The following is a 27813-nucleotide window of genomic DNA, read 5'->3' as shown; positions in this document are numbered from 1 at the left end:
ATAATATCTCACATTTACGGAGAAGAGGATCGCCCCTTTATTTACAGGGACGTACTCTTCTTATTAGGGTGCCACTCGGGAATAACACCTACACTCTGTTTTTGTATCTTGTTCACATTTGATATTTTAGGGATATCAATTTGGTGTAATTCCCCTTAGGCTGCCCAGGCGCACAGAAGGTCTAGTCTCACTCCACTTTGTTCAGTGTACTTGTGTTTTCCCTATTGAGACTTCACCCTTAGTGCCGCCGCTATGTTTGGATATAGAGAAAATAGAAAATCCCTTCTGGAAAATTTATTCAGGGAGAATGGGGACCATATAGAGCTTTTAGATGAAAGCCTGGACAACATTATGAAAAAATTAGAAAGAATCCTCCTCAAGGAAAACCGTATATGGTGGGAGGTAGTCACCCTTGAGAAATATCTTGCCCATGAGCTGATACCAAAAGGCCTTCAAATCAACAAAAAGGCCTCATTTGATTCTCCCACCATTCCTTTCAAAGAGGAATGGGAGAAAATTGTTAGCAATTGTTCATTTCGGTTAATGAAACTAATCATAGAGGAGAGGAAAGGAGAATTAAGCAGATTAGATGAAGAAATTAACAAATACAGGGATCTAATTAAACCTTTTGCAGAATCAACAGACTATAAAGATTTGGAAAAAAGGATTGAGGTCTCCATTAAAAAAACTGAGAGAACCATTGTAGATCGTAAAATTAGGAAATTTATCAGAGATAAACGCGAAGCCAATCAAGATATTGATGAGGAGGAGGAGGAAGAAGATCTTAGCATACATACTCCAGGCTGTCCCCAATACGATCCGAACCCCAAAAAAATAATAGTTGATTCCAGAGACAGATATCCGAGTATGAAAAATAAACATAGAGATTATGATAATAACAGAAAAAGATACCGATCTCCTTACCAAACCCGTACAGATAAGGGACACAGGGAAAGTCAATATCAGAGGATACAGGGTCGTCCGATATGGAGACCCCAATTACCCTACGAAATTAAAAAAAGATTTAGGTTTAGAGATTTAAGAGAAACCCAAGCCATTTCAAACTCTACACCCAGATATCACCCAAATGAAGGTGAAAACCGAAGATCAAATAGAATCAATAACCGTGAAAGAGGGGGGGAAAGAAATTCCCCTTTTGACGGCAGAAGAACAGAAGTCGTGAGTCCTCTCCAAACTAGGAACAGATACGAACCTCTAAGAAGAAACCCCAATAGACTGCATTTTTTAGAGGAAAGAGAAACCAACCGTCGTTGGAGATAACCACAAAAAAAGTTACCAAACGGGGAAAAAGGGGCGGGAAACAGAAACCTCGTAAGAAGAAGAAACCTAAGAAGAAAACCTAAGAAAGACCGCCTGGGAACGAATCATTAGAAAGAGATACTGTAAAGATTTTTAACATTAGTTCCCACACTTTGTCACCATTAGAAACCTCAGTCTTAGGAAAAGGCCTTAAATACGCGCCAACCCACAACATTAATAAATTTGAGACCTTTGTGGATGTCCACAAATTTGTTCGGAAACTTTGCATAAAAAAGTTTTTTCTTATGAAGGAATCCACCATACAGGATCCCGTTGATACCACTCCCTCCATTATCCCCAATAAATTTAAACCCAGGTCCATTTTCTTTCCGGCTCATGTGAAGGGAAGTTTTATTGAAACTTTTAATACCCTAATTCAGGAAGACATTAAAAACATCAAACCAACTAATGTGAAATATAATCTTACTTTAAAGGAAAAAAAGGCCCTTAAAGATCTAAAGGATAATGATACCATAATCATTAAACCGGCTGACAAAGGCGGAGGTATTGTTATAATGGATAAAGAATGGTATGTGAGAGAAGTACGATCACAAATCGATGATGGGATAGTATATCAAAAATTACGTACAGACCCTACAGACAGAATTCAGAAACAATTATTAATCTTTTTGGAGAAATATAAATCAAAGGGGGTTCTTAATGACAACAGTTTTAAATTTTTATTGAATGATGAACCATCGGTCCCTGTTATTTATTTACTACCTAAAATTCACAAAAGCATCACACACACCCCCGGGAGACCGATAGTTTCAGGAACGAATTCTGTCACGGCCAATCTCTCTGAATTTATAGATTTTTATTTACAGCCTCTTGTTTTAACTAATGTTTCACATCTTAAAGACACTAAAAGTCTTCTTAATATCCTTCCCACCATTTTAGTCACTGATGGCCTGTTTTTAGTAACTGCGGACGTTAAATCCCTTTATACTATTATCGAGCACAATTTGGGGATTCAAGCAGTCAGCCAATATTTATGCACCAGCACTTTAGAGGTGGACCTCCAGGCCTGTCTATTGGAAGGGGTTGGCTTCATCCTGAAGAACAATTATTTTCTTTTTGAAAAGGACTATTACCTCCAAAGGACGGGAACCGCTATGGGCACCAGGTTCGCCCCGAGTTACGCGAACATCTTCATGGGCCAATGGGAACACGATTATGTGTGGTCCAACAATGCGTATGGGGCGAACCTGGTGTCCTGGAGGAGGTATATAGACGATATTATTTTTTTCTGGAGTGGGTCGGAGGAAGACCTGAGTTCTTTCTGCAGTCATCTAAATAATAATGACCGAAACATTGAACTTACATTCAACATCAATAAGACCAGTATTGATTTTTTGGATGTCACCATTTTTATTGAATATCAAAAACTCAAGACAAAAACCTTTATTAAACCCACCGATTCACAATCATATATTCAAAGAGACAGTTGCCACCATTCTCAATGGCTGGATGCCATACCTGGTGGTCAATTCAAACGATTGAGACGGAACTGCACTGAAACAGATATATACAAGGAACAGTCGGATAGGATGGCAAATAGATTTATAACCAGTGGATATGATCCCACTTTTATTAACAAAAAAGCACAAGACACCTTAACTATAGAAAGAAGTGAACTTTTAAATGAATTTAAGCCCACCAGGAGTAATACGGACAATTTTAGCTGTGCTTTTATTACTGGTTTTAATGCACAGTTTAAGACATTAGAAAGATCTTTTAAAAAAAATTGGGGGATATTAAAAAAAGATCCTATATTGGGGGAAATCCTACCAGATCGCCCTAAATTTATATATAGGAAAGCCCCTAACATGAGGAACAAAATTGTTCGTAGTGCATTAATAACTGCCCCAAATAAGGGGAGAACACTGACAAAAGGATTTCACAGGTGTGGACTGTGTAAAGGATGTCGTGAAATCAAAAGTAATGGCACCTCAAAATATACTACGGTGACCATCAATGGGGTTTCCTTTACAATAGATGACTTCATCACGTGTAATAGTAAGAACGTTATATATGCGGTGGAATGTTCTTGCAACTTGTTTTACATCGGACGCACCTCTAGACCTTTGAAAATAAGGATAGGTGAACACCTGAATAATATAAAGAAAGGTCTTGAAACGCATTCCTTACCACAACATTTTAAAACCAAACATAATTCTTCGTGCAATCATATTGTCAAATTTTTAGGGTTGAAACAAATTAACACCAATGTCCGCAATAGAAATCTGGCAAGCACCTTAGCGAGGGAAGAAATGAAATGCATATACGAATTGAATACCCTCACACCTGGTGGACTTAACATGGACTTTGAAGTGAAATGGTTTCTTTGATATTTTATACTATTTTTAAACATGCATTATGCCATCTTTTTAAACTCATATTTATTTGTGATGTTTTAATACTATTTGCTATTTTGCACATCCAGTGCACTTTCTGACCTTGTTGTTTACATTTGTCTTTTCTGTTTCAATTTTGAGGATATTTGCCCCATTGGGATACTGTTATGGGGATGATGAAAACCTTATTCACTCTGATGTGTCTCCAGAATACAAGTATCCCAAACACCAATGAAAACATCTAAATTGGGACGTATGAAATACAATATGAAGCGATATGTCCAACCAACAAAATGGCGCTCGTTATTACAGAAAAGGAGACACTTTATTCCTCATATCTGGATCGTCCTGGCGTTCTTTCCACTCCCAAGATGGCGCTGGATACTATAAGGAGCCACACTTCCGCAGGAAGTGATGCGGCATTACAGCAATGTTCCCTAAGGCTTGGGGAGCGGAATGTATGAGACGCAACCCGGAAGTCAGTCTCTTCCGGTCTAGCGTCTATGGGCTAAGCAAGTGGAACGCAACCCGGAAGCGGGGAACTTCCGGAATTGCGTCCACTCATCAAGTAACTGGAACGCAACCCGGAAGTGGGGTACTTCCGGGCCGGACAGATATACAAAACGTATAGACTTTGTTTTAAGCTGCCTTGTATTTTATTGGTGCATATTTAGGGTGGGCCAGACACTGCCTAATTATGATTGGATGCTGCTATGTTAAATAGGAAGGAGGGGCAAACAGGAGCACTCCCTTTGAAGAAGATCACAGTAGATGATCGAAAGCGCGCTTGGAGCTCCTGTTGCCTGTTGTTTTTATTGAGGATTGGACATTGGAATGGTTACCGATTAGCCTGGACTTGGAGGTACATCCCGGGTACCTACCTTCCTTTCCATGCGCTTTAGAGAACTTGGTTTGCCCCTGGTTCTCCACCAACTTGGTAATTAGCCACTGTCTACCTCTTTTATTGTTATTTCTTGTTGAATAAATGGTATTACTCTATGTGCCATTGTATATCCATTTTTTCCGGTATCCATAATCGGGGAGGAAACTTGGGTTACCTTCGGTTGGTCCAGGAACACACAATCAGTTGGTTGGTCTGTCTGATACGGAGAAGAGGATCCCCTTCCGATCAGAAGGAGCGTGGCGGTATTATATAATATCTCACATTTACGGAGAAGAGGATCGCCCCTTTATTTACAGGGACGTACTCTTCTTATTAGGGCGCCACTCGGGAATAACACCTACACTCTGTTTTTGTATCTTGTTCACATTTGATATTTTAGGGATATCAATTTGGTGTAATTCCCCTTAGGCTGCCCAGGCGCACAGAAGGTCTAGTCTCACTCCACTTTGTTCATTGGCAGAATATACCCAGCTACCTGCACCCCCTTATATACAACCATTGGCGGAGTATACCCAGCTACCTGCACCCCCTTATATACAACCATTGGCGGAGTATACCCAGCTACCTGCACCCCCTTATATACAACCATTGGCGGAGTATATCCAGCTACCTGCACCCTCTTATATACAACCATTGTCAAAGTATACCCAGCTACCTGCACCCCCTTATATACAACCATTGGCGGAGTATACCCAGCTACCTGCACCCTCATATACAACCATTGGCAGAGTATACCCAGCTACCTGCACCCCCTTATATACAACCATTGGCGGAGTATACCCAGCTACCTGCACCCCCTTATATAAAACCATTGGCGGAGTATACCCAGCTACCTGCACCCTCTTATATACAACCATTGGCGGAGTATACCCAGCTACCTGCACCCTCTTATATACAACCATTGGCGGAGTATACCCAGCTACCTCCACCCTCTTATATACAAAAATTGGCGGAGTATACCCAGCTACCTGCACCCTCTTATATACAACCATTGGCAGAATATACCCAGCTACCTGCACCCCCTTATATACAACCATTGGCGGAGTATACCCAGCTACCTGCACCCCCTTATATACAACCATTGGCAGAGTATACCCAGCTACCTGCACCCCCTTATATACAACCATTGGCGGAGTATACCCAGCTACCTGCACCCTCTTATATACAACCATTGGCAGAGTATACCCAGCTACCTGCACCCCCTTATATACAACCATTGGCGGAGTATATCCAGCTACCTGCACCCTCTTATATACAACCATTGTCAAAGTATACCCAGCTACCTGCACCCCCTTATATACAACCATTGGCGGAGTATACCCAGCTACCTGCACCCTCATATACAACCATTGGCAGAGTATACCCAGCTACCTGCACCCCCTTATATACAACCATTGGCGGAGTATACCCAGCTACCTGCACCCCCTTATATACAACCATTGGCGGAGTATACCCAGCTACCTGCACCCTCTTATATACAACCATTGGCGGAGTATACCCAGCTTCCTGCACCCTCTTATATACAACCATTGGCAGAGTATACCCAGCTACCTGCACCCCCTTATATACAACCATTGGCGGAGTATACCCAGCTACCTGCACCCTCTTATATACAACCATTGGCAGAATATACCCAGCTACCTGCACCCCCTTATATACAACCATTGGCGGAGTATACCCAGCTACCTGCACCCCCTTATATACAACCATTGGCAGAGTATACCCAGCTACCTGCACCCCCTTATATACAACCATTGGCGGAGTATACCCAGCTACCTGCACCCTCTTATATACAACCATTGGCAGAGTATACCCAGCTACCTGCACCCTCTTATATACAACCATTGGCAGAGTATATCCAGCTACCTGCACCCTCTTATATACAACCATTGTCAGAGTATACCCAGCTACCTGCACCCTCTTATATACAACCATTGGCGGAGTAAACCCAGCTACCTGCACCCTCTTATATACAACCATTGGCGGAGTATACCCAGCTACCTGCACCCTCTTATATACAACTATTGGCGGAGAATACCCAGCTACCTGCACCCTCTTATATACAACCATTGGCGGAGTATACCCAGCTACCTGCACCCTCTTATATACAACTATTGGCGGAGTATACCCAGCTACCTGCACCCTCTTATATACAACCATTGGCAGAATATACCCAGCTACCTGCACCCCCTTATATACAACCATTGGCGGAGTATACCCAGCTACCTGCACCCCCTTATATACAACCATTGGCAGAGTATACCCAGCTACCTGCACCCCCTTATATACAACCATTGGCGGAGTATACCCAGCTACCTGCACCCTCTTATATACAACCATTGGCAGAGTATACCCAGCTACCTGCACCCCCTTATATACAACCATTGGCGGAGTATATCCAGCTACCTGCACCCTCTTATATACAACCATTGTCAAAGTATACCCAGCTACCTGCACCCCCTTATATACAACCATTGGCGGAGTATACCCAGCTACCTGCACCCTCATATACAACCATTGGCAGAGTATACCCAGCTACCTGCACCCCCTTATATACAACCATTGGCGGAGTATACCCAGCTACCTGCACCCCCTTATATACAACCATTGGCGGAGTATACCCAGCTACCTGCACCCTCTTATATACAACCATTGGCGGAGTATACCCAGCTACCTGCACCCTCTTATATACAACCATTGGCAGAGTATACCCAGCTACCTGCACCCCCTTATATACAACCATTGGCGGAGTATACCCAGCTACCTGCACCCTCTTATATACAACCATTGGCAGAGTATACCCAGCTACCTGCACCCTCTTATATACAACCATTGGCGGAGTATAACCAGCTACCTGCACCCTCTTATATACTACCATTGGTGGAGTATACCCAGCTACCTGCACCCTCTTATATACAACCATTGGCGGAGTATACCCAGCTACCTGCACCCTCTTATATACAACCATTGGCGGAGTATACCCAGCTACCTGCACCCTCTTATATACAACCATTGGCGGAGTATAGCCAGCTACCTGCACCCCCTTATATACAACCATTGGCGGAGTATACCCAGCTACCTGCACCCTCTTATATACAACCATTGGCGGAGTATACCCAGCTACCTGCACCCTCTTATATACAACCATTGGCAGAGTATACCCAGCTACCTGCACCCCCTTATATACAACCATTGGCGGAGTATACCCAGCTACCTGCACCCTCTTATATACAACCATTGGCAGAGTATACCCAGCTACCTGCACCCTCTTATATACAACCATTGGCGGAGTATACCCAGCTACCTGCACCTTCTTATATACAACCATTGGCGGAGTATACGCAGCTACCTGCACCCCCTTATATACAATCATTGGCAGAGTATATCCAGCTACCTGCACCCTCTTATATACAACCATTGTCAAAGTATACCCAGCTACCTGCACCCTCTTATATACAACCATTGGTGGAGTATACCCAGCTACCTGCACCCTCTTATATACAACCATTGTCGGAGTATACCCAGCTACCTGCACCCTCTTATATACAACCATTGGCAGAGTATATCCAGCTACCTGCACCCTCTTATATACAACCATTGTCAGAGTATACCCAGCTACCTGCACCCTCTTATATACAACCATTGGCGGAGTATACCCAGCTACCTGCACCCTCTTATATACAACCATTGGTGGAGTATACCCAGCTACCTGCACCCTCTTATATACAACCATTGGCGGAGTATACCCAGCTACCTGCACCCTCTTATATACAACCATTGGCAGAGTATATCCAGCTACCTGCACCCTCTTATATACAACCATTGTCAGAGTATACCCAGCTACCTGCACCCTCTTATATACAACCATTGGCGGAGTATACCCAGCTACCTGCACCCTCTTATATACAACCATTGGCGGAGTATACCCAGCTACCTGCACCCTCTTATATACAACCATTGGCGGAGTATACCCAGCTACCTGCACCCTCTTATCTACAACCATTGGCGGAGTATACCCAGGTACCTCCACCCTCTTATATACAACCATTGGCGGAGTATACCCAGCTACCTGCACCCTCTTATATACAACCATTGGCAGAGTATATCCAGCTACCTGCACCCTCTTATATACAACCATTGTCAGAGTATACCCAGCTACCTGCACCCTCTTATATACAACCATTGGCGGAGTATACCCAGCTACCTGCACCCTCTTATATACAACCATTGGCGGAGTATACCCAGCTACCTGCACCCTCTTATATACAACTATTGGCGGAGAATACCCAGCTACCTGCACCCTCTTATATACAACCATTGGCGGAGTATACCCAGCTACCTGCACCCTCTTATATACAACCATTGGCGGAGTATACCCAGCTACCTGCACCCTCTTATATACAACCATTGGCGGAGTATACCCAGCTACCTGCACCCTCTTATATACAACCATTGGCGGAGTATACCTAGCTACCTGCACCCTCTTATATACAACCATTGGCGGAGTATACCCAGCTACCTGCACTCCCTTATATACAACCATTGGCAGAGTATACCCAGCTACCTGCACCCCCTTATTTACAACCATTGGCGGAGTATACCCAGGTACCTCCACCCTCTTATATACAACCATTGGCGGAGTATACCCAGCTACCTGCACCCTCTTATATACAACCATTGTCAGAGTATACCCAGCTACCTGCACCCCCTTATATACAACCATTGGCGGAGTATACCCAGCTACCTGCACCCTCATATACAACCATTGGCAGAGTATACCCAGCTACCTGCACCCTCTTATATACAACCATTGGCGGAGTATACCCAGCTACCTGCACCCTCTTATATACAACCATTGGCGGAGTATACCCAGGTACCTGCACCCTCTTATATACAACCATTGGCGGAGTATACCCAGCTACCTGCACCCTCTTATATACAACCATTGGCAGAGTATACCCAGCTACCTGCACCCTCTTATCTACAACCATTGGCGGAGTATACCCAGGTACCTGCACCCTCTTATATACAACCATTGGCGGAGTATACCCAGCTACCTGCACCCTCTTATATACAACCATTGGCAGAGTATACCCAGCTACCTGCACCCTCTTATATACAACCATTGGCAGAATATACCCAGGTACCTGCACCCTCTTATATACAACCATTGGTGGAGTATACCCAGCTACCTGCACCCTCTTATATACAACCATTGGCGGAGTATACCCAGCTACCTGCACCCTCTTATATACAACCATTGGCGGAGTATACCCAGCTACCTGCACCCTCTTATATACAACCATTGGCGGAGTATACCCAGCTACCTGCACCCTCTTATATACAACCATTGGCAGAGTATACCCAGCTACCTGCACCCTCTTATATACAACCATTGGCGGAGTATACCCAGCTACCTGCACCCTCTTATAAACAACCATTGGCGGAGAATACCCAGCTACCTGCACCCTCTTATATACAACCATTGGTGGAGTATACCCAGCTACCTGCACCCTCTTATATACAACCATTGGCGGAGTATACCCAGCTACCTGCACCCTCTTATATACAACCATTGGCGGAGTATACCCAGCTACCTGCACCCTCTTATATACAACCATTGGCGGAGTATACCCAGCTACCTGCACCCTCTTATATACAACCATTGGCGGAGTATACCCAGCTACCTGCACCCTCTTATATACAACCATTGTCAGAGTATACCCAGCTACCTGCACCCCCTTATATACAACCATTGGCGGAGTATACCCAGCTACCTGCACCCTCTTATATACAACCATTGGCGGAGTATACCCAGCTACCTGCACCCTCTTATATACAACCATTGCAGAGTATACCCAGGTACCTGCACCCTCTTATATACAACCATTGGCGGAGTATACCCAGCTACCTGCACCCTCTTATATACAACCATTGGCGGAGTATACCCAGCTACCTGCACCCTCTTATATACAACCATTGGCAGAGTATATCCAGCTACCTGCACTCTCTTATATACAACCATTGGCGGAGTATACCCAGCTACCTGCACCCTCTTATATACAACCATTGGCGGAGTATACCCAGCTACCTGCACCCTCTTATATACAACCATTGGCGGAGTATGCCCAGCTACCTGCACCCCCTTATATACAACCATTGGCAGAGTATATCCAGCTACCTGCACCCTCTTATATACAACCATTGGCGGAGTATACCCAGCTACCTCCACCCTCTTATATACAACCATTGGCGGAGTATACCCAGCTACCTGCACCCTCTTATATACAACCATTGGCGGAGTATACCCAGCTACCTGCACCCTCTTATATACAACCATTGGCGGAGTATACCCAGGTACCTCCACCCTCTTATATACAACCATTGGCGGAGTATACCCAGCTACCTGCACCCTCTTATATACAACCATTGGCGGAGTATACCCAGCTACCTGCACCCTCTTATATACAACCATTGGCGGAGTATACACAGCTACCTGCACCCTCTTATATACAACCATTGGCGGAGTATACCCAGCTACCTGCACCCACTTATACACAACCATTGGCGAAGTATACCCAGCTACCTGCACCCTCTTATATACAACCATTGTCAGAGAATACCCAGCTACCTGCACCCTCTTATATACAACCATTGGCAGAGTATACCCAGCTACCTGCACCCTCTTATATACAACCATTGGCGGAGTATACACAGCTACCTGCACCCTCTTATATACAACTATTGGCGGAGTATACACAGCTACCTGCACCCTCTTATATACAACTATTGGCGGAGTATACCCAGCTACCTGCACCCTCTTATATACAACCTTTGGCATTATATACCCAGCTACCTGCACCCTCTCATATACATCCATTGGCAGTATATACCCAGATACTCCAGGCGTGTTCCCCGCACAGCTCGCTACCTCATTTACAACTACTGGCAGAGGATATAGCTGCTTCTGCCCAGTGTATTTATATCCAGCACATTACATTACATCTTATCTACACTTACTGCCAGAACACAGCACCAATTCAGCCTTGCTACCTGTAGAATAATCTGCAACCATTGCCTCATTCCACAGCTGGTAGAACGTGGCTACCTGTGCAGAGATCTCCTGCTTCCAGTGTGTGCAGTCTTTAGTTACTGTTACGTTGGGCCTGATTCAACTGTTTGTAGGCTGTGTATGTTCACAAAACAAAACATTTTATACAGTGATCATGAATGCAGCCCAGAAAGTATACCTCCCAGGTGTTACCTACACCTCAACAACAGGAAAAACAAACCATAGATGTGGACAGTGATGGCAGGTTAAGAGGTATTGAAACTCGTAAAGGTTTCTTTGTGCTTCAGAGGAGATGTTTAATCTGTAGATCTGGAGTTCAGCTTCTGAAGACATTGCTCCCAATGTGAGAATATGGAGTAAAAAAAAAATCCAATGTGTAGGGGTGTTTTACAAATTAGATATGTGAATTATTCATGAGATGGGATAAAGAGGTGAATACTTCAATCCACAGCATACCTCATTGGGTGTCCCGACGTCGGGATCCTGACTGGCCAGAGTCAGACAGCATGGCGAGTGCAAAAAAGCCCCTTGCGGGCTCGCTGCGCTCGCCACGCTGCGGGCACGGTGGCTCGCTACGCGAGCCACCTATTCTATTCTCCCTCTATGGGGGTCGTGGACCCCCACGAGGGAAAATAGCGGGTGGCCGTCGGGCACCCGGCTGTCGGCGTTTTGACAGTCGGGATCCCGACATCGGGTAAATGATTGTCGGGATCCCGACTGTCGGGAACCCGTCCGGCACCCGCCGTATTTACCAAATGGATGTATATTCAAAACATATCATGGTATCTTTGAAATAAGAGAAGCATTGGTGGGCGTACCCCAACTCACGGTAGGTTAAGAGGTTTTGAAGTTTTTAAAGGTTTCTTTGTGCTTTGAGGAAGATGTCCACTCTTTAAATTTGGGGTTCAGTCTCTGGAGGCAGCGCTCCCAATGCGGAAATGTGGAGTGAAGAAAAGAAACAGAATCCAATGAGTAGGGGTTTTTTTCAAATAGGATATGTAGATTAATCTTGTACTGAGGTAGGAAAGTGAATACTTCAAACCACAATGTACTTCACTCACTAAATGTACATGTATGTTCAGAAACACATAATGGTATCTGTCACAGACCCACCGGTCACCTCTGCAGATACGTCAATCTTAGCAGCTCCGGCCGTGACTGCGGTTCACTTTGGACACACAGGTCCCCTCTATGAGGTACACTGCCACCAGCAAAGCCTGATTTAGCGCTTTGAAAATTGCGCAAGGTACGCCTTGCTCGCACCTGACCACACATTACAGTATAGAACAAAGGTAACGTTTTGACCGCTCGTCTTTGGCTTACAGGTCCTAAGAACACAACATCAAAAACAGGAATTATTTATTCATTATTCCTAGAAATACTACAGAGCTTTAAGTGATAAAAATGGTTACAAGATATTACAATGATTTTAAAAGTACACACATGAGAAATACAACTCAGAAATAAAAGGGAATGAAAAAAAATGACAGAACTGTATATTACACCCAAGAACTCATTCTGTGGTGGTGGCGGGGGGGGGGGGGGGGATTTCCACCTGAATCAAATGGGTCGCTTCCAGCCAGCTTGCTGTTCCCCCAAGAAGTAACACTCAAATATTGACTAGAGAGTGGTTCTATCTGCAGGCTCCCTCATCCCTCCCACCCTTGGGATTTTGACCCTTTCCCTGCTGTACATAGTGAATGTCCCTAGATAATGGATCTTCTACAGTACATGCAGAATTCGTCTGCTGTTTTCAAAGTGATTGATACCCATTCCCCAAGTGATAAGAGACCTTTAGTGGAGGGGGTGGAGCACCTTTGGCCTGTTGCCTAGGCACTATTGCTCTAACCCCCAATCTGGTTTATGAGGGGTCTCAGATCTTATCTGACATCCTAACTTCAGAGAAGTCCACAGATGGTCACTCTGAGGGAATGTCCACAGTGCTTACACTCTGCAGGGGTCACATTAAGTTTACACACGTACTACATGACATGCCCTGATCTCCAAGGGCGGATTGGCCTGCCAGGAAACCAGTGGCGTAGCTATGTTTTGGGTGCCCCCCCGCCGTTAGGGGGGGGCACGCCCATACCCACCCCCCGCCACCGCCCCGTCGCCCCGCCGCCTATGCTAACCCCCTCCCCCGCAGTCTTACCTATCGCACTGCGCTGGTCCCGGCGGCTCCGTTCTTCTGCTGATGACCACCACAAAATGGCCGCCCCCATACAGCAGACAGTTTCAGAGAACAGTGTGCTATATGGGGGCGGCCATTTTGTGGTGGTCCTCATCAGAAGAATGAAGCCGCCGGGACCAGCGAGATACGTAAGTCTGCGGGGGATTGGGGGGGGGGGTAACTATAGCACCGCAGCCCCCCGGCGCCCCCACATGCACAGCGCCCCCCCCCCCCCCCGCGGTGGCGGGGGCTGCGGTGCTATAGTTACGCCCCTGCGGGAAACCGGGCTATTTCCCGGTGGGCCGGCCCATAATAGACCTAAATTTCCTTACTTTATTTTAAATATCTCATTGGTGTATTGGCGCTGTTTTTTCCCCTCTTTTTTCTTGTATATCGGGTGCATTGTAGTTGTGAAGGGACGGCTAGGGGTCACAGCCTGCCCATAGGGAGGTGAATAATGGGCACAGCTGGTTGTGAGATGTTGGGCAGATGCCAATAGACCATTATTTATAACTCTCTCCCAGTGACTTTCTCCTCTGTCACACATCAAGGGGCTGCTTCAGTGACCACAATGCCCGGGACCGCGGCTGATACATGACGTTGTTCCCTTGTAGGTAAGTGACTGGGGGTATAGCACCGGGTGACTGCGCCAGGCTGGGGCTGCTTCAGTGACCACAATGCCCGGGACCAGGGCTGATACATGACATTGTTCCCTTGTAGTTACCAGATGGCAGGTAAGTGACTGGGGGAATAGCACCGGGTGACTGCGCCAGGCTGGGAAACATCATGAACGTATATAACTCATTATAAGGACTTATAGCGTAACCTGGGGTTTGTCTGTTGTTTTCTGAGCTGCTGTCTCTTAACCCTTTGAGTGCTAACATCTCTGTGAGCGAGGGTCAAAATATCCGCTAAAAATGCCAGCGCCGCTCACATTTGTTATATGAATTCAAATAAAAAAAGAATATATTTCCTATATAAGGTATCATTACAGGTTATTATGATAAAAAAATGTTTACTTGCCAATTTTCACACCAATTTTGACAAATTCACTTGGGACTCACAGGGTTAGGGACAAAAAGGTGAAAGTGTTATCAGTGCAGTTGGGGGTAACTGTAAATGTCCCTCAGCCGGATGTATAGTCACTACTATAGGAATCAGTAGCTGATGCACAATCTGACTCCTGTGGTGACAATAAGGGGACGTTTCTGGGCATCTCATTCTCTCTTATGGGTCTATCTATGTATCAATATTTACATTCTCATCTATGATCTGGGGACAGTATCAGCACCCAGTGTGACATTCATTATGCGTTTCCACCGGGCAGATGTATGATGGCAAGGCTGGTTACTTTTTTGTGAACTGTAGCCGGTAGCTGCGGAGGGGGGGGGGGGTGTGCGTGTGTGTGTGATGCTTGGGAATGTTTTGCATCTAGAAACTTAGTAAATCTGTCAGTATTGCACATATGGGGGCTGCGGAAGTGGATCTATCTGTTTGCCCATGATGTCATTTTGTGGTTTATTACACTACACAGATGTGTCCTGGCAATCTGGTGTTGAGTGGGGATAAGAGAAATTGCCCGACTATGTTACCGATTGCCAGACGTCCTTGTGTGTACCCAGCTTAAGATGTAGCAGCGTTGGCGTATCTTTAATGGCTGCAAGTTGCGTGGTTTACATGGGCCCTGGGTCTAGGGGGGCCCACACACCGCACACGCACTTATCAGCATTTAACCCTCCATCTGTCCGGCACCAGATGTGCAGTGCAAACATTTTCATTAGGAAAATCGTTTGCGCTTGTGCAATAAAGTTGCCCTCAGGAACGTATTGCGGGCGCCATTTTCCTGGAGACCCGTGTATGTGCAGTAGAGTCTCTCTACCACCGGGGGGGAAGGGGGCTGAATCTGAGCCTGCACACTTGACCCCTCCTCTCTTAGACCCTCATTCTAATTTGATTGGCCCCCTGCATGTTTGCACAGGAGACCTATGTTTCTACCCTGCACATGCCCATATTTCTGCACTGACGGTGTGGTGGTCACATAGGGGGTGGGGGGTGAGATGGGGGCAGGAGTGGTGGTGGCAGTTTATCGAGTCAACCAGAAAGATATTCCACAACTCGTTCTTTCAAGACTGTTTCCATTTCTTTTCCTACCACTAATGTAATGTTCTTCCATGCTTCCACTTTTGTGCAGTGGTATTACATTCACCCTTTTTCCTTTCTCTGTAATCACACCTTTAGTTAGTGAATAATTCTGTTAATGGTGCTACCAGCACATCTCTATTTTAGTATCCCTGGATGTATCCCACCTGGCCCCATTTGTTTATCCATTTTCAGTTTTGAGAGTTGTGCGATTTAACTGCACCCCCTTCCCTTCTTGTTCTGTAATGAATACTGAGCACACCCAGGCCCTTATTCAGATCTGATCACAGTACAAATTTTGGCAGATTATTTTGTTTCTGTGCAGGGTAAATACTGACTGCTTGGTTTTTACACCGCAATATAGATATCAGTTTCAACACACCCCACCCAAATGTAACTCTCTCTGCACATGTTACCTCTGCCCCACCTGCAGTGCAGCATGGTTTTGCCCATTTTGAGAAGAAATTCATCTTGCGATCAGGTCTGAATAAGGGCCATAATGGTATATATGGGCTGCTATTGCCTTGTCCAACTCCACCAAACTCTCTCTCTTACTATTTTGCCTTTTGTTTTGTGTAAACTTACTTCTATACTGTACTTTAAAATACTTTTGGCCCCTTTACCTACTAACTGGGCCATTTTCTCTTCAGCTTCTGCCTTTGCAGCCTGATCACTGGCTTAGGGGTCGGTCCTTTTAATTGAGAAGGGTGCAGTGATAGGATCAATCCCTTAGCCTCCTTCCGCCTGGCAGGACACACCTCTTTGTTGTTATTATTTTGATTTTGTTTGTATTTCCTAACGGCATCGTTTTTGCTTTGACACTAGTTTATACATCATTTGTAAACCGCACTGGCTTCTTTTTCCTGGTGCTTTTTTAAACCCTTTTGATACTGTTAACCCCTTACCGCCGCAGCCTGTTTTTGCCTTCCTGACAGAGCCCTTTTTTTCAAATCTGACATGTATCACTTAAGTGGGGATAACTTTTTTTTGCTTTTACTTATCCCCGTGATTTTGAGATTGTTTTCTCGTGACACATTGTACTTCAAGTTAGTGGTAAATTTTGGTCGATACAGTCTGTGTTTTTTTGTGAAAAATACCAAAATGTCGTAAAAAAATTGAAAATTTTGCAATTAGCAAAATGTTAAATTTTCTGCTTGTGAGACAAATAATCATACCACTCAAAATAGTTAATAACTAACATAGACCATATGTATACTTTATGTTTCCATCATTATTTCAACCTCCTTTTAATTTTTTTGGACACTAGGAGGCTTAAAATATGAATAGCAAATTCTCAAATTTTCAAGAAAATTTCAAACACTGATTTTTTTAGGGACCAGTTCAGTTCTGATGTGACTTTGAGGGACTTGTATGTGAGACACCCCCATAAATGATGCCATTTCAAAAACTGCACCCCTCACAGTATTCAAAACAGCATTTTGGAAGTTTGTTAACCCTTTAGGTGTTTCACAGGAATTAAAACAAAGTGTAGGTGAAATTTCAAAATTTCATTTTTTTTGCAGATTTTCAATTTTAATACATTTTTCTAAGGAACACAGTAGATTTTACTAGAGAAATGTGACTAAAAATTGATTCCCCCAATTCTTTTGTTTTCATAAATATCCTATATGTGGCCCTAGTGTGCACGTTGACCAAACCACAGGCTTCATAATAGAAGGAGCACCTACTTGATTTTGGAGCCTCCTTTTTATGAGATTATTTTTTAGGCACCATGTAGGTTTCTAGGCACCATAAGATGCTAAAAGTTAGGACCCCCCCCACAAGTGACCCCATTTTGCAAACTACACCCCTCAGGGAATTCATCTAGGGGTATAGTGTACATTTCAAACCCCAAGGGGTTTCACCAATTTTGGTACAACTGGGCTGTGAAAATGAAAAATTACATTTTTTTACACAAAAATGCAGTTCTGGCTCAAAATTTTTCATTTTCACAAGGAATGAAGGAGACAAAGCGCCCCAAAATCTGTGCCGCAATTTCTACCGAGTACGGCAATGCCTCATATGTGACCAAAAAATACCATTTGGGTGCATGGCAGGACTCAGAAGGGAAGGAGTGATATTTGGATTTTGCAGCACACATTCTGGTGGAATGAATGGTGGGTGCTATGTCGCATTAGCAAGACCCCCGAAGCACCAATACAGTGGAACCCCCCCACAAGTGACCCCATTTTGCAAACTACACCCCTCAGGGAATTCATCTAGGGGTATAGTGTACATTTCAAACCCCCAGGGGTTTCACCAATTGTGGTACAACTGGGCTGTGAAAATGAAAAATTACATTTTTTACACAAAAATGCAGTTCTGGCTCAAAATTTTTCATTTTCACAAGGAATGAAGGAGACAAAGCACCCCAAAATCTGTGCCGCAATTTCTCCCGAGTACGGCAATGCCTCATATGTGACCAAAAAATACCATTTGGGTGCATGGCAGGACTCAGAAGGAAAGGAGTGATATTTGGATTTTGCAGCACACATTCTGGTGGAATGAATGGTGGGTGCTATGTCGCATTAGCAAGACCCCTGAAGCCCCAATACAGTGGAACCCCCCCACAAGTGACCCCATTTTGCAAACTACACCCCTCAGGGAATTCATCTAGGGGTATAGTGTACATTTCAAACCCCCAGGGGTTTCACCAATTGTGGTACAACTGGGCTGTGAAAATGAAAAATTACATTTTTTTACACAAAAATGCAGTTCTGGCTCAAAATTTTTCATTTTCACAAGGAATGAAGGAGACAAAGCACCCCAAAATCTGTGCCGCAATTTCTCCCGAGTACGGCAATGCCTCATATGTGACCAAAAAATGGCAGGACTCAGAAGGGAAGGAGTGATATTTGGATTTTGCAGCACAGATTCTGGTGGAATGAATGGTGGGTGCTATGTCGCATTAGCAAGACCCCCGAAGCACCAATACAGTGGAACCCCCCCACAAGTGACCCCATTTTGCAAACTACACCCCTCAGGGAATTCATCTAGGGGTATAGTGTACATTTCAAACCCCCAGGGGTTTCACCAATTGTGGTACAACTGGGCTGTGAAAATGAAAAATTACAATTTTTACACAAAAATGCAGTTCTGGCTAAAAAATTTTCATTTTCACAAGGAATGAAGGAGACAAAGCACCCCAAAATCTGTGCCCCAATTTCTCCCGAGTACGGCAATGCCTCATATGTGACCAAAAAATACCATTTGGGTGCATGGCAGGACTCAGAAGGGAAGGAGTGATATTTGGATTTTGCAGCACAGATTCTGGTGGAATGAATGGTGGGTGCTATGTCGCATTAGCAAGACCCCCGAAGCATGGTGAAATGATGAACTTAATAATCCATAGATGTGTGGTATATTTTAAAGCACTCCTTCATACATAGGCCGGGTTTGTCGGGGCAAGTTTCACAGTGGAAAATAGTTTGCTTTCGTATTCCCTTTTTATAGCAAACTTTGCACCTTTTTTGTGTCCTGCCCTTTTTTCCAGTGGAGGGGATTTCGTTAGGAAAATGCTGCCCTGATACAATACGGGGGCCAGTACTAGAAGTTCTGGGGCCAGTACTAGAAGTACTGGGGCCCTCTGCCTGCTGGTTCCCAAATATTAGGCCCTTTATGACTTCCTCTTGAAAGTGCATAAATGTCCCCGTCTGGCTGGTAGAACGGAATAGTACGTAAGCGTTATACAGTGCCATCTGGATGATATACACGGCCAGCTTCTTATACCATATTTTTGTTTTCCGCAGGGCACTGTACGGCTTCAGTACCTGATCTGAAAGATCCACTCCGCCCATGTACTTATTGTAATCTAGGATACAAATAAGTTTTGAGGTGTGGGTACTGGTACCTCGTACAGGGACGGAGGTGGTACTGTCTCCGTGAATTGTTGTCAGTATAAGGACATCCCTCTTGTCCTTATATTTGACCAACAACATATTTTCGGTGCATATTGCCCTGCTTTAACCCTTTCTCAGTAATTGGGCAACGTGCGTTTTTGGGAGGCCTCTTTGGTTCTTGCGCACAGTACCGCAAGCTGCTGTACCTCTTGAACCAAGGGCCTTAAACAGGGGGATGCTAGTGTAAAAGTTATCCACATAGAGGTGATAACCCTTATCCAGGAAGGGGTGCACTAAATCCCAGACAATCTTTCCACTAACACCTACGAGGGAGGGGGGGCATTCTGGCGGTTCAATTCTTGTGTCCTTCCCTTCATATACCCTAAACCTGTGGGTGTACCTTGAGGTACTTTCGCACAGCTTATACATTTTTATGCCATACCTTGCCCTCTTATTGGGAAGGTACTGGCGGAATTTAACCCTTCCTTTAAAATGTATAAGTGACTCGTCTACACAAATGAATTTTTGGGGGTTGTACATCTCAGCAAATTTGGCGCTGAAATGATCAATGACCGGCCTGACTTTGAATAGCCGGTCAAAGGTGGGATCATCTCTGGGTGGGCACTGTGCATTATCGGTGTAATGCAAAAATTTAAGGATCGTCTCAAAACGAGTCTGGGTCATGGCCATATGATGAAGTGGGGTGCTGTACAGAACATCTGTACTCCAATATTGTCTAATTTCTGGCTTTTTAACTATGCCCATATGTAACACCAGACCCCAAAACGTCATCATCTCTACTGCATCTACAGGGGTCCACCTAGCAAATGATGACGTGGGGTTTTGGGCAATAAACTGCTGGGCATATAAATTACTTTGGTCCACCATTACATTTATAAAATCATCAGAGAAAAAGACTTTGAAAAAGTCAATTTCTTTGAGGCCTGTACTATCAAATTGGATTCCTGGGTTGGCCAAAAACTCAGGAACCTGGGGCTCAAAATTGTCTGGTGGTGGGGTCCATACGAGATCAATCATTGGGGGGGGAGTCTCAGCTGCTCTACGGGGGCGTCTTTGAGGGGGTCCCTCATCACTAGAGGAGGAAGAGGAGCTTAAGACGAATGCAAATTCATCGCTTACTTCACTGGCTGTGTCAGTGTCAGAGGCAAGAAGGGCATATGCCTCCTCCGCTGAAAACAGTCTTTGCGATGATTGGGACATTTTTATTATTTTTAAGTGTAGTGTTTCAACACGTGTATAGTGTAGGGGGGGGGTACAAACTTTATTTCAACACGGGGGGTATGTAGTGTGTATGTAGTGCTTTAACACGTGTAAGTTAAAAAAAAAGCTCCTGCGCCAAAAATTGAGCACAGATGTTGGTCAGTAACGTCCGTCACTGATCAGCGCTCAGCGGGCACAGGACACCCACAAAAGCACCGTGGGTGTAAAAAATTTTTTTAAAAAAACCCCACAGCACCCTCAAAAAAAAAAAAAACTGCTGATCAGTGATGCAACACTGATTAGCAGTGAGGGGCAGCAGGCACACAAATTTGGGTGCAACCTGACAGGGTATATATAAAAAAAAAAAAACCTGCACCCCAAAAAAGTTGCTGATCAGTTAGTTTATACTGATCAGCACAAAAGGGGGGCAGCAGATACAAAATTATATCACACAATATATATCTCTGACACAATGACGCTGCAGCAGCAGCAGCACAAGCAGCCAGGAAGCAAAAGCAACCACAGCAACCAGGAAGCACCAGCAGCTGGCAGCACGGATGCCACCAACGCTGATCAGGTCAGTATAAGGGCACAGATGGGCACGGAGACCGCTCTGCACGCTGTTCCTGACCAGAATGGCGGCTGCAGGGCTGTCTCCGTTATTTTCTGTGTGGTGTAATGGCTGTGATTGGTCCGTTGGTCCGACGGACCAATCACAGCCTTTGGGGGCAGGTGGGGTGAGGTGGGGTGACCACCAGTGACACCTTTACACCCGGTGGTGATTGGTGCTGTACTTAACAGCACCAATCACCACCGATCCCTGTGTCACCGAGCGACGTTATTCGCCGGTACACAGAAAACGCTGTAATTGGCTGTTCACATTGAACAGCCAATCACAGCGATCGCCGATGGGTGGGGGCATCGCTGCCCCCCCTGGGCAATGAGGGAAGATGTCTGCTGTCAGGGACAGCAGACATCGTCCCTCTGTCACCGCGTCTATAGACGCGGTGACAGTTTAATGGCATGACGTACATTTATGCCATGTGTCGGGAAGTACATCCCGACCATGACGTAAATGTACGTCAAATGTCGGGAAGGGGTTAAATTCCATTATTTAGTAAACTGATGGTCAATAAGTCAGTTGCACTGTTTACTTAGTGCAACGCCAACCTGTTACCCTTTATTCCTAACTACAGGCGTACCTAAGCAATGCGCCGCGTAGCGTACCTTACCGTGACGCTATAGTAATACCCTTATGGCGGGATCTTCGGCAATAGCAATGGACTCACTCAAACCTTGTATATATTTCAGGGAGCGTCTCTGTCGCTCCATCAGCTTTCAGTAATAACTTAGACAAGACTGATGGATAAGTTTAGGTCAAGGGTCCAAACCTCTAATCATATGTATTTAGTACCTAGCGAACACACGGGGTAACAAAGTATTATAATATTACAGAGTATACATTACACTACAGAGTCAATTATACAATATCAAGTAACAAGGGAATACAAATTTATGTATGTGAATGCAAATGGCGGCTATTATACGCTAAAGTTGTGTAGATTCGACTTCGACAATACAAAGGTCCTGTTGCCTTTAATATTGCAATTGAAAGCTTTTCACACCTCCCCTGCACTCGTCCTAAATTCCTCCAATCCACCAATGAATGACTAACATCTCCCCGTGGGCGGGATACACTAAACGGAAGAGGTGGTAAAAACCCTGTTATCGGTATACCCTTAGTATCAATGGGAATTGTGCCGGGATGCACCACAGGGGCCCGTTCTCTGCAAAGTCGGCCTTCCTGACATCCAACACCTTTGTTTCTGTGTAGGAGTCGGCCTCCGTCTTTAGTGTATAACCACAGCACCTGGTCACTGGTTCCTGGCTTCTCACCCACATTCCTAATATAATATCCTGATATTAAATCTAACATTACATCTTTGTGAATGGCCTCTCACCAATTGCTTCCTGCAAGGAATTCGGGGGGCAGATTCATTCAGACTGGAGAAGTGATGAAGTGGAAGGTGATAATACACCAGTCAATCAGCTCCTAACTGTCCAGTTCTTGAATATCCCTAGTTCTTGAAGAACTTGCAACTGACACCAAGGGTGAGATTTAATAGGATGAGAGATTCAAAAAGTGAGAGATTTGGGAAGAAATCTCCAGTTTTTTTAAAGCGGCAATCATTCACACTTCAAAATCAAACTGGTGTTGCCGTGTAAATGATTGCCGCTTTAAAAAAACTGGAGATTTCTTACCAAATCTCTCACTTTTTGAATCTCTCATCCTATTAAATTTTATCAAGGCCTTGATAAAGCTGAGCTATTCAGCGAAACGCATGCGTTGGCTTGTAATCCTGTCTGGGATGTTTTGTTAGCTTAATAATGATTTGTGATGTTAATGTAACAGGGCGCTCTTAAGATCACCCAGGTGTCAGAAGCTATAACACCTAGGGTGAAGTAGGCTGCAGCCTTCCACAAGGTGCCAATTAATGAGATACAAAGTTAGTCTGAAGGCAGCAAGGGGTAATTCAAACCCTGCCTTACAGCACAGTGGACATACCCACCTGAGCGCTTCAATGTGTTCTATGAATAAAACATCTTTCATTCAAATGTATTAAACACACTCACACACATATCCTGTATGTTTGTAAATAGTTTTTGTGCTAGTCCTATATATCCAAGTACGGGTATCCCTCCCTTATCTCCCCGCAATCCTTATAAGATCATTGGATCAATTAGACCACCAGTAGGTGGCGCCAAAGGATCACCTATTATTTAAGGTGAAGGGTATAAAAGATATACTCTTTGGGAGATACCACGAACAATATAACTAACCACCAACAGGCGGCAATTGAAGAAGTGGTGGCATTAACAATACACCAGATACCTCACCAATGTGCCAAACGTCAAAGACTAGCACCAACTATTACACAGGGTTATAAGTGTCTTACACATGACATAACATCACCAGCAAAAATAAAACAAAATCATTTCTCAGACAGGAACCAAGTGTAATTTTAAAACACTTTATTTCTCTCTTTCAATCACATTGTGTGTACATGTCTGTATGTAAACGTTTTTAATCTCTTATGTTTCGCTGAAATCATCATTCCCACAAAGTTGATTTGGGATTATTAAAGATAAAAAATAAAAGTTACATTTTATGAGTCAAAATCAATTTTTTCAGTGCGTTCCCCACAAAGCAGTCCCTTTCTTTCTCTTGCCTTAAAAAACATTATATGCTTGGCTGCAGGGAACAGCACCCCCTCTCACTTACCTGAGAATTGGGGTCTCTCCTCGAACCACTACAAGTAATTGGTGTGCAGGTGTGCAACAGACTTCCTAGTGGAGTCACAACGTGTTACTCCTATTCATGCCATTCCGGTGATGTCCTGCAATAGGGATAGCTATGTCCCAGGCATGATCCTCATTGCACCATGACTCTGTAACAGCCACAATATCCAGATCATCCCTTGTCACTATTGCACTTAGTTCTGGGATATCACCGGGGCCGGATTTCCCACTAGGCCACCGGGGCCTGCTTTGGACAGAGCCCCCTCTCATCCTTTACCCCCTCTCTCCCTTTCTCTCTCTCTCCCTTTTAAAGGGGGGGGGGAGACAAAAAAAAAGTGGTGGCAACTATCAATGATGACTACACCGATTGCTTCCCTATCTCTGACTCATGCCACTATCCTGTGAGCCATGGCTACACCTCCTTGTGTGCTTGTGCACCTGCAAGGTGTGAGTCACATCATGGCCACACCCCCTTGTGTGCTTGTGCACCTGCGGGGCGTGAGATTACATCATGGCCACACCCCCTTGTGTGCTCGTGCACCTGCGCGGTGTGAGTCACATCATGGCCACACCCCCCTGTGTGCTTGTGCACCTGCGGGGCTTGAGATCACATCATGGCCACACCCCCTTGTGTGCTTGTGCACCTGCGCGGTGTGAGTCACATCATGGCCACACCCCCTCGTGTGCTCGTGCACCTGCACGGTGTGAGTCACATTATGGCCACACCCCCCTGTTTGCCCGTGCACCTGCAGGACACAGTGGTTTGCCAAGGCCCGAGTCTGACCCTGTTATCACGCACCAGAGGTCAGAGAGGGAAGAGCCAGACACACAGTGATAAGAAAACCATATCAGCCAATGCGGTTGTTTCATCTCTCTTTCTCCCCTCATAGCCCCAATGACAGCAGAATCATTTCTGGACCCTGGATAGAAGAGGAGAACGTTGGATAACGACTGACTCGTCCTTTATACAATGGTAAACGCAGAGTGCATATAACAGTGTCATAACAAGTGATAATCTAATATTCATAATAATATTCCTGTACATTACCTTCATGTGGAATCTCTTATATATTTAGCCAGATCTGTCACTCATCCCCTGTGTATATAACATTCCCGCCCAGCAGGATACACAAACCCGCCCCCCCAGGGAAAAGTGTTCTATGTGTATAACGTTTTCCGCACTCCCGCAATTCGCGGCCCCACACAACCTCCCCCTCCCGCGATTCATGACCCCCCCACGCCCTCCTCCTGCGATTCGCAGACCCCCGCGCCCCCCCTCCCGTGATTCACGGCTCCCCTCGCAACCCCTCCTACGATTTGCGTACCCCCTCCCGCGATTCCCGGAACCCCACAGCATCTCCGGCGCCCCCTCCCGCAATTCGCAACCCCCCATGACACCCCTCCCGCAATTCACACACCCCTCCCACTATTCACGGCACCCCCGACCCCCATTTGCTGGATCCCCGCGGGATCCCCGCGACTCCCCCTCCAGCGATTCACGGCGCCCCCCCTACCCGTGATTTGCGGACCCCCTCCCGCGATTTGCGGCCCCACGCGACCCCCCTCCCTTCATTCACGGCACCCCGCGCGCCCCTCCCGCGATTCATGGACCCCCACAACCCCCCCTCCCGCAATTCACTGTCCCCCACAACTCCCCTCCCGCAATTTGCGGACCCCCCCTTCCAGCAATTTTTTTTAAGGTGCCGGGACACAGAGCATAGCTCCGCCCCCCCACACCCGGAAGTCCTGCCACCGAGTTCTGATTGACCCACGGCCTATTCAGTCAGATATATTGGATGACCATCGATAGCTACAACAATTGATGGTTATCCAAGTAATATGTTACTACTATCGATGGCATGGTGCAAAATCACCATCAATGCCAACCACCAATGCCTATCCCTACTCTGCAACAGCCAAAAAACCTTTACTACCCCTCATGCCCACACACCTCTTTTACTGCCATGCCTCCTGTTCTCCTGCCCCGTAACTTCTGCCAGTGGGAAGCCGCTCACCCTGTGTTGCCCACATACCCCTATCATGCTTTACCACCCAGCCTCCTGCTCTTATGCACCCTAAATCCCACCCAGTAGGAGGAGACACTGACTCAGGGCCACCATCCTGTACTCCTGTACTGCCACGCTGGACCCCCACCCACTGGCAGAACATACCTCCCAACTGTCACGATTCCGTCGGGACAGTCCCGATTTTCGGGTCCTGTCCCGACGTCCCACCCGCGGCAGGCATTGTCCCGCTGCGGGGGGGTGGCAGTTGGGAGACCCCCCAATGTAGTAGAATAGACGCTGTGCGCATGCGCACAGCGTCTATTCTCGTATGAAAATGAGGTTGCGGCTAATTAGCATAAGACGCGCCCTCATTTGCATACGCCCCGCCCCCTTTTCGGTCGCTCGCGCAAGCCGCGCGAGTGTCCCTATTTCCTCCGGACGAAAGTTGGGAGGTATGGCAGAAGCTGAACAGTGCCCCCCACCCTCCTCTTTAGTCCCCCGTAGGCCCACACTCCCCTATCACTACCCAGCCTCCTGTTTTCCTGTGTCGTGACCTCCGCCAGTGGGGAGTCGCTGACCCAAAAACACCCTACTATACTATTGCACACACACACACACACCTAAACAAGATGCACAAACACACACCCCCACACCCACAAATGTCACTGTACCCTCCACACTATCAATGTACATCTTACTCTGTAGCCGCTTTTTAATTAAACAAAACAATACACACCCCCTTCCACATCATATGCTCTCTATTTAACACATTTCCCCTATAACTCAAGTTGCAATACAGGCATCTTTCATACAATTCTAACCATATTTCTCATATACAAATGTTCACAAATTAAGGGGGCGCAGCCCCTTACGCCGGTGTGAAGAGCGCCCGTAGGGTGCGATGAATCACCCAGTAATCTAATAATTATAGAAACACAACATTATCATGCTCTCAGTGCCCGGATAACGAGGCTGGACTACTGGACGATTAGGGGGAAATTTACTAATATGAAAAACCTAGTTTTTCGTATTGGTATTTCCCCTACGACTGCATACGACTGTTTCAGTCGTATGCAAAGTCGTGTTCCGGAGGGGGATTTACAAAGCAGTCAGATACGACTGCTTTGTAACCCTCCGATGGTGTAATGATTTGTATTAGCTGGCCGTATATACGGCCGCTAATACGAATTAGTGGAGGCAACCTGCACGGATCAGTCAGATCCATCATATCAGTCAGATCCGTCATATCAGTCAGATCCGTGCAGGCTGCAGAGTGTAAAAAAAAAAAGTAGAAACAATAAATAAATATTTAAAAAAAAAACGGCATGGGGTCCCCCCCACAGCTGTAACCAGCACCAGGCTGAAAGAGCCGGGGCCGGTAATTAAAAATCAGGGAACCCGACAAATAGGGGACAATCAAGGTGTATTTTCCTGTCGTATTTTGGTGCCTGTTTTACACCAAGTAGCAGCCGTATTTTCTATACG

General features: G+C 45.5%; 1 protein-coding gene across 1 annotated transcript in view; it reads left to right on the top strand.

Moving 5' to 3' along the window:
* Window positions 1-252: 252 nt before the first annotated feature.
* Window positions 253-27813, top strand: part of LOC146058360 (F-box only protein 40-like) — a 31788-nt gene continuing 4227 nt past the window's right edge. Inside the window, exons 1-2 of the mRNA XM_083170644.1 lie at window positions 253-865; window positions 1447-1862. Coding sequence (XP_083026770.1) covers window positions 253-865; window positions 1447-1862 — 1029 coding nt within the window. The remainder of the gene's footprint in view (window positions 866-1446; window positions 1863-27813) is intronic.

Source organism: Crinia signifera, chromosome 2, assembly GCF_055691185.1.
Source record: "Crinia signifera chromosome 2, ASM5569118v1, whole genome shotgun sequence".
Lineage (NCBI taxonomy): Eukaryota > Metazoa > Chordata > Amphibia > Anura > Myobatrachidae > Crinia > Crinia signifera.
This window is presented reverse-complemented; position numbering and strand designations above follow the sequence as displayed.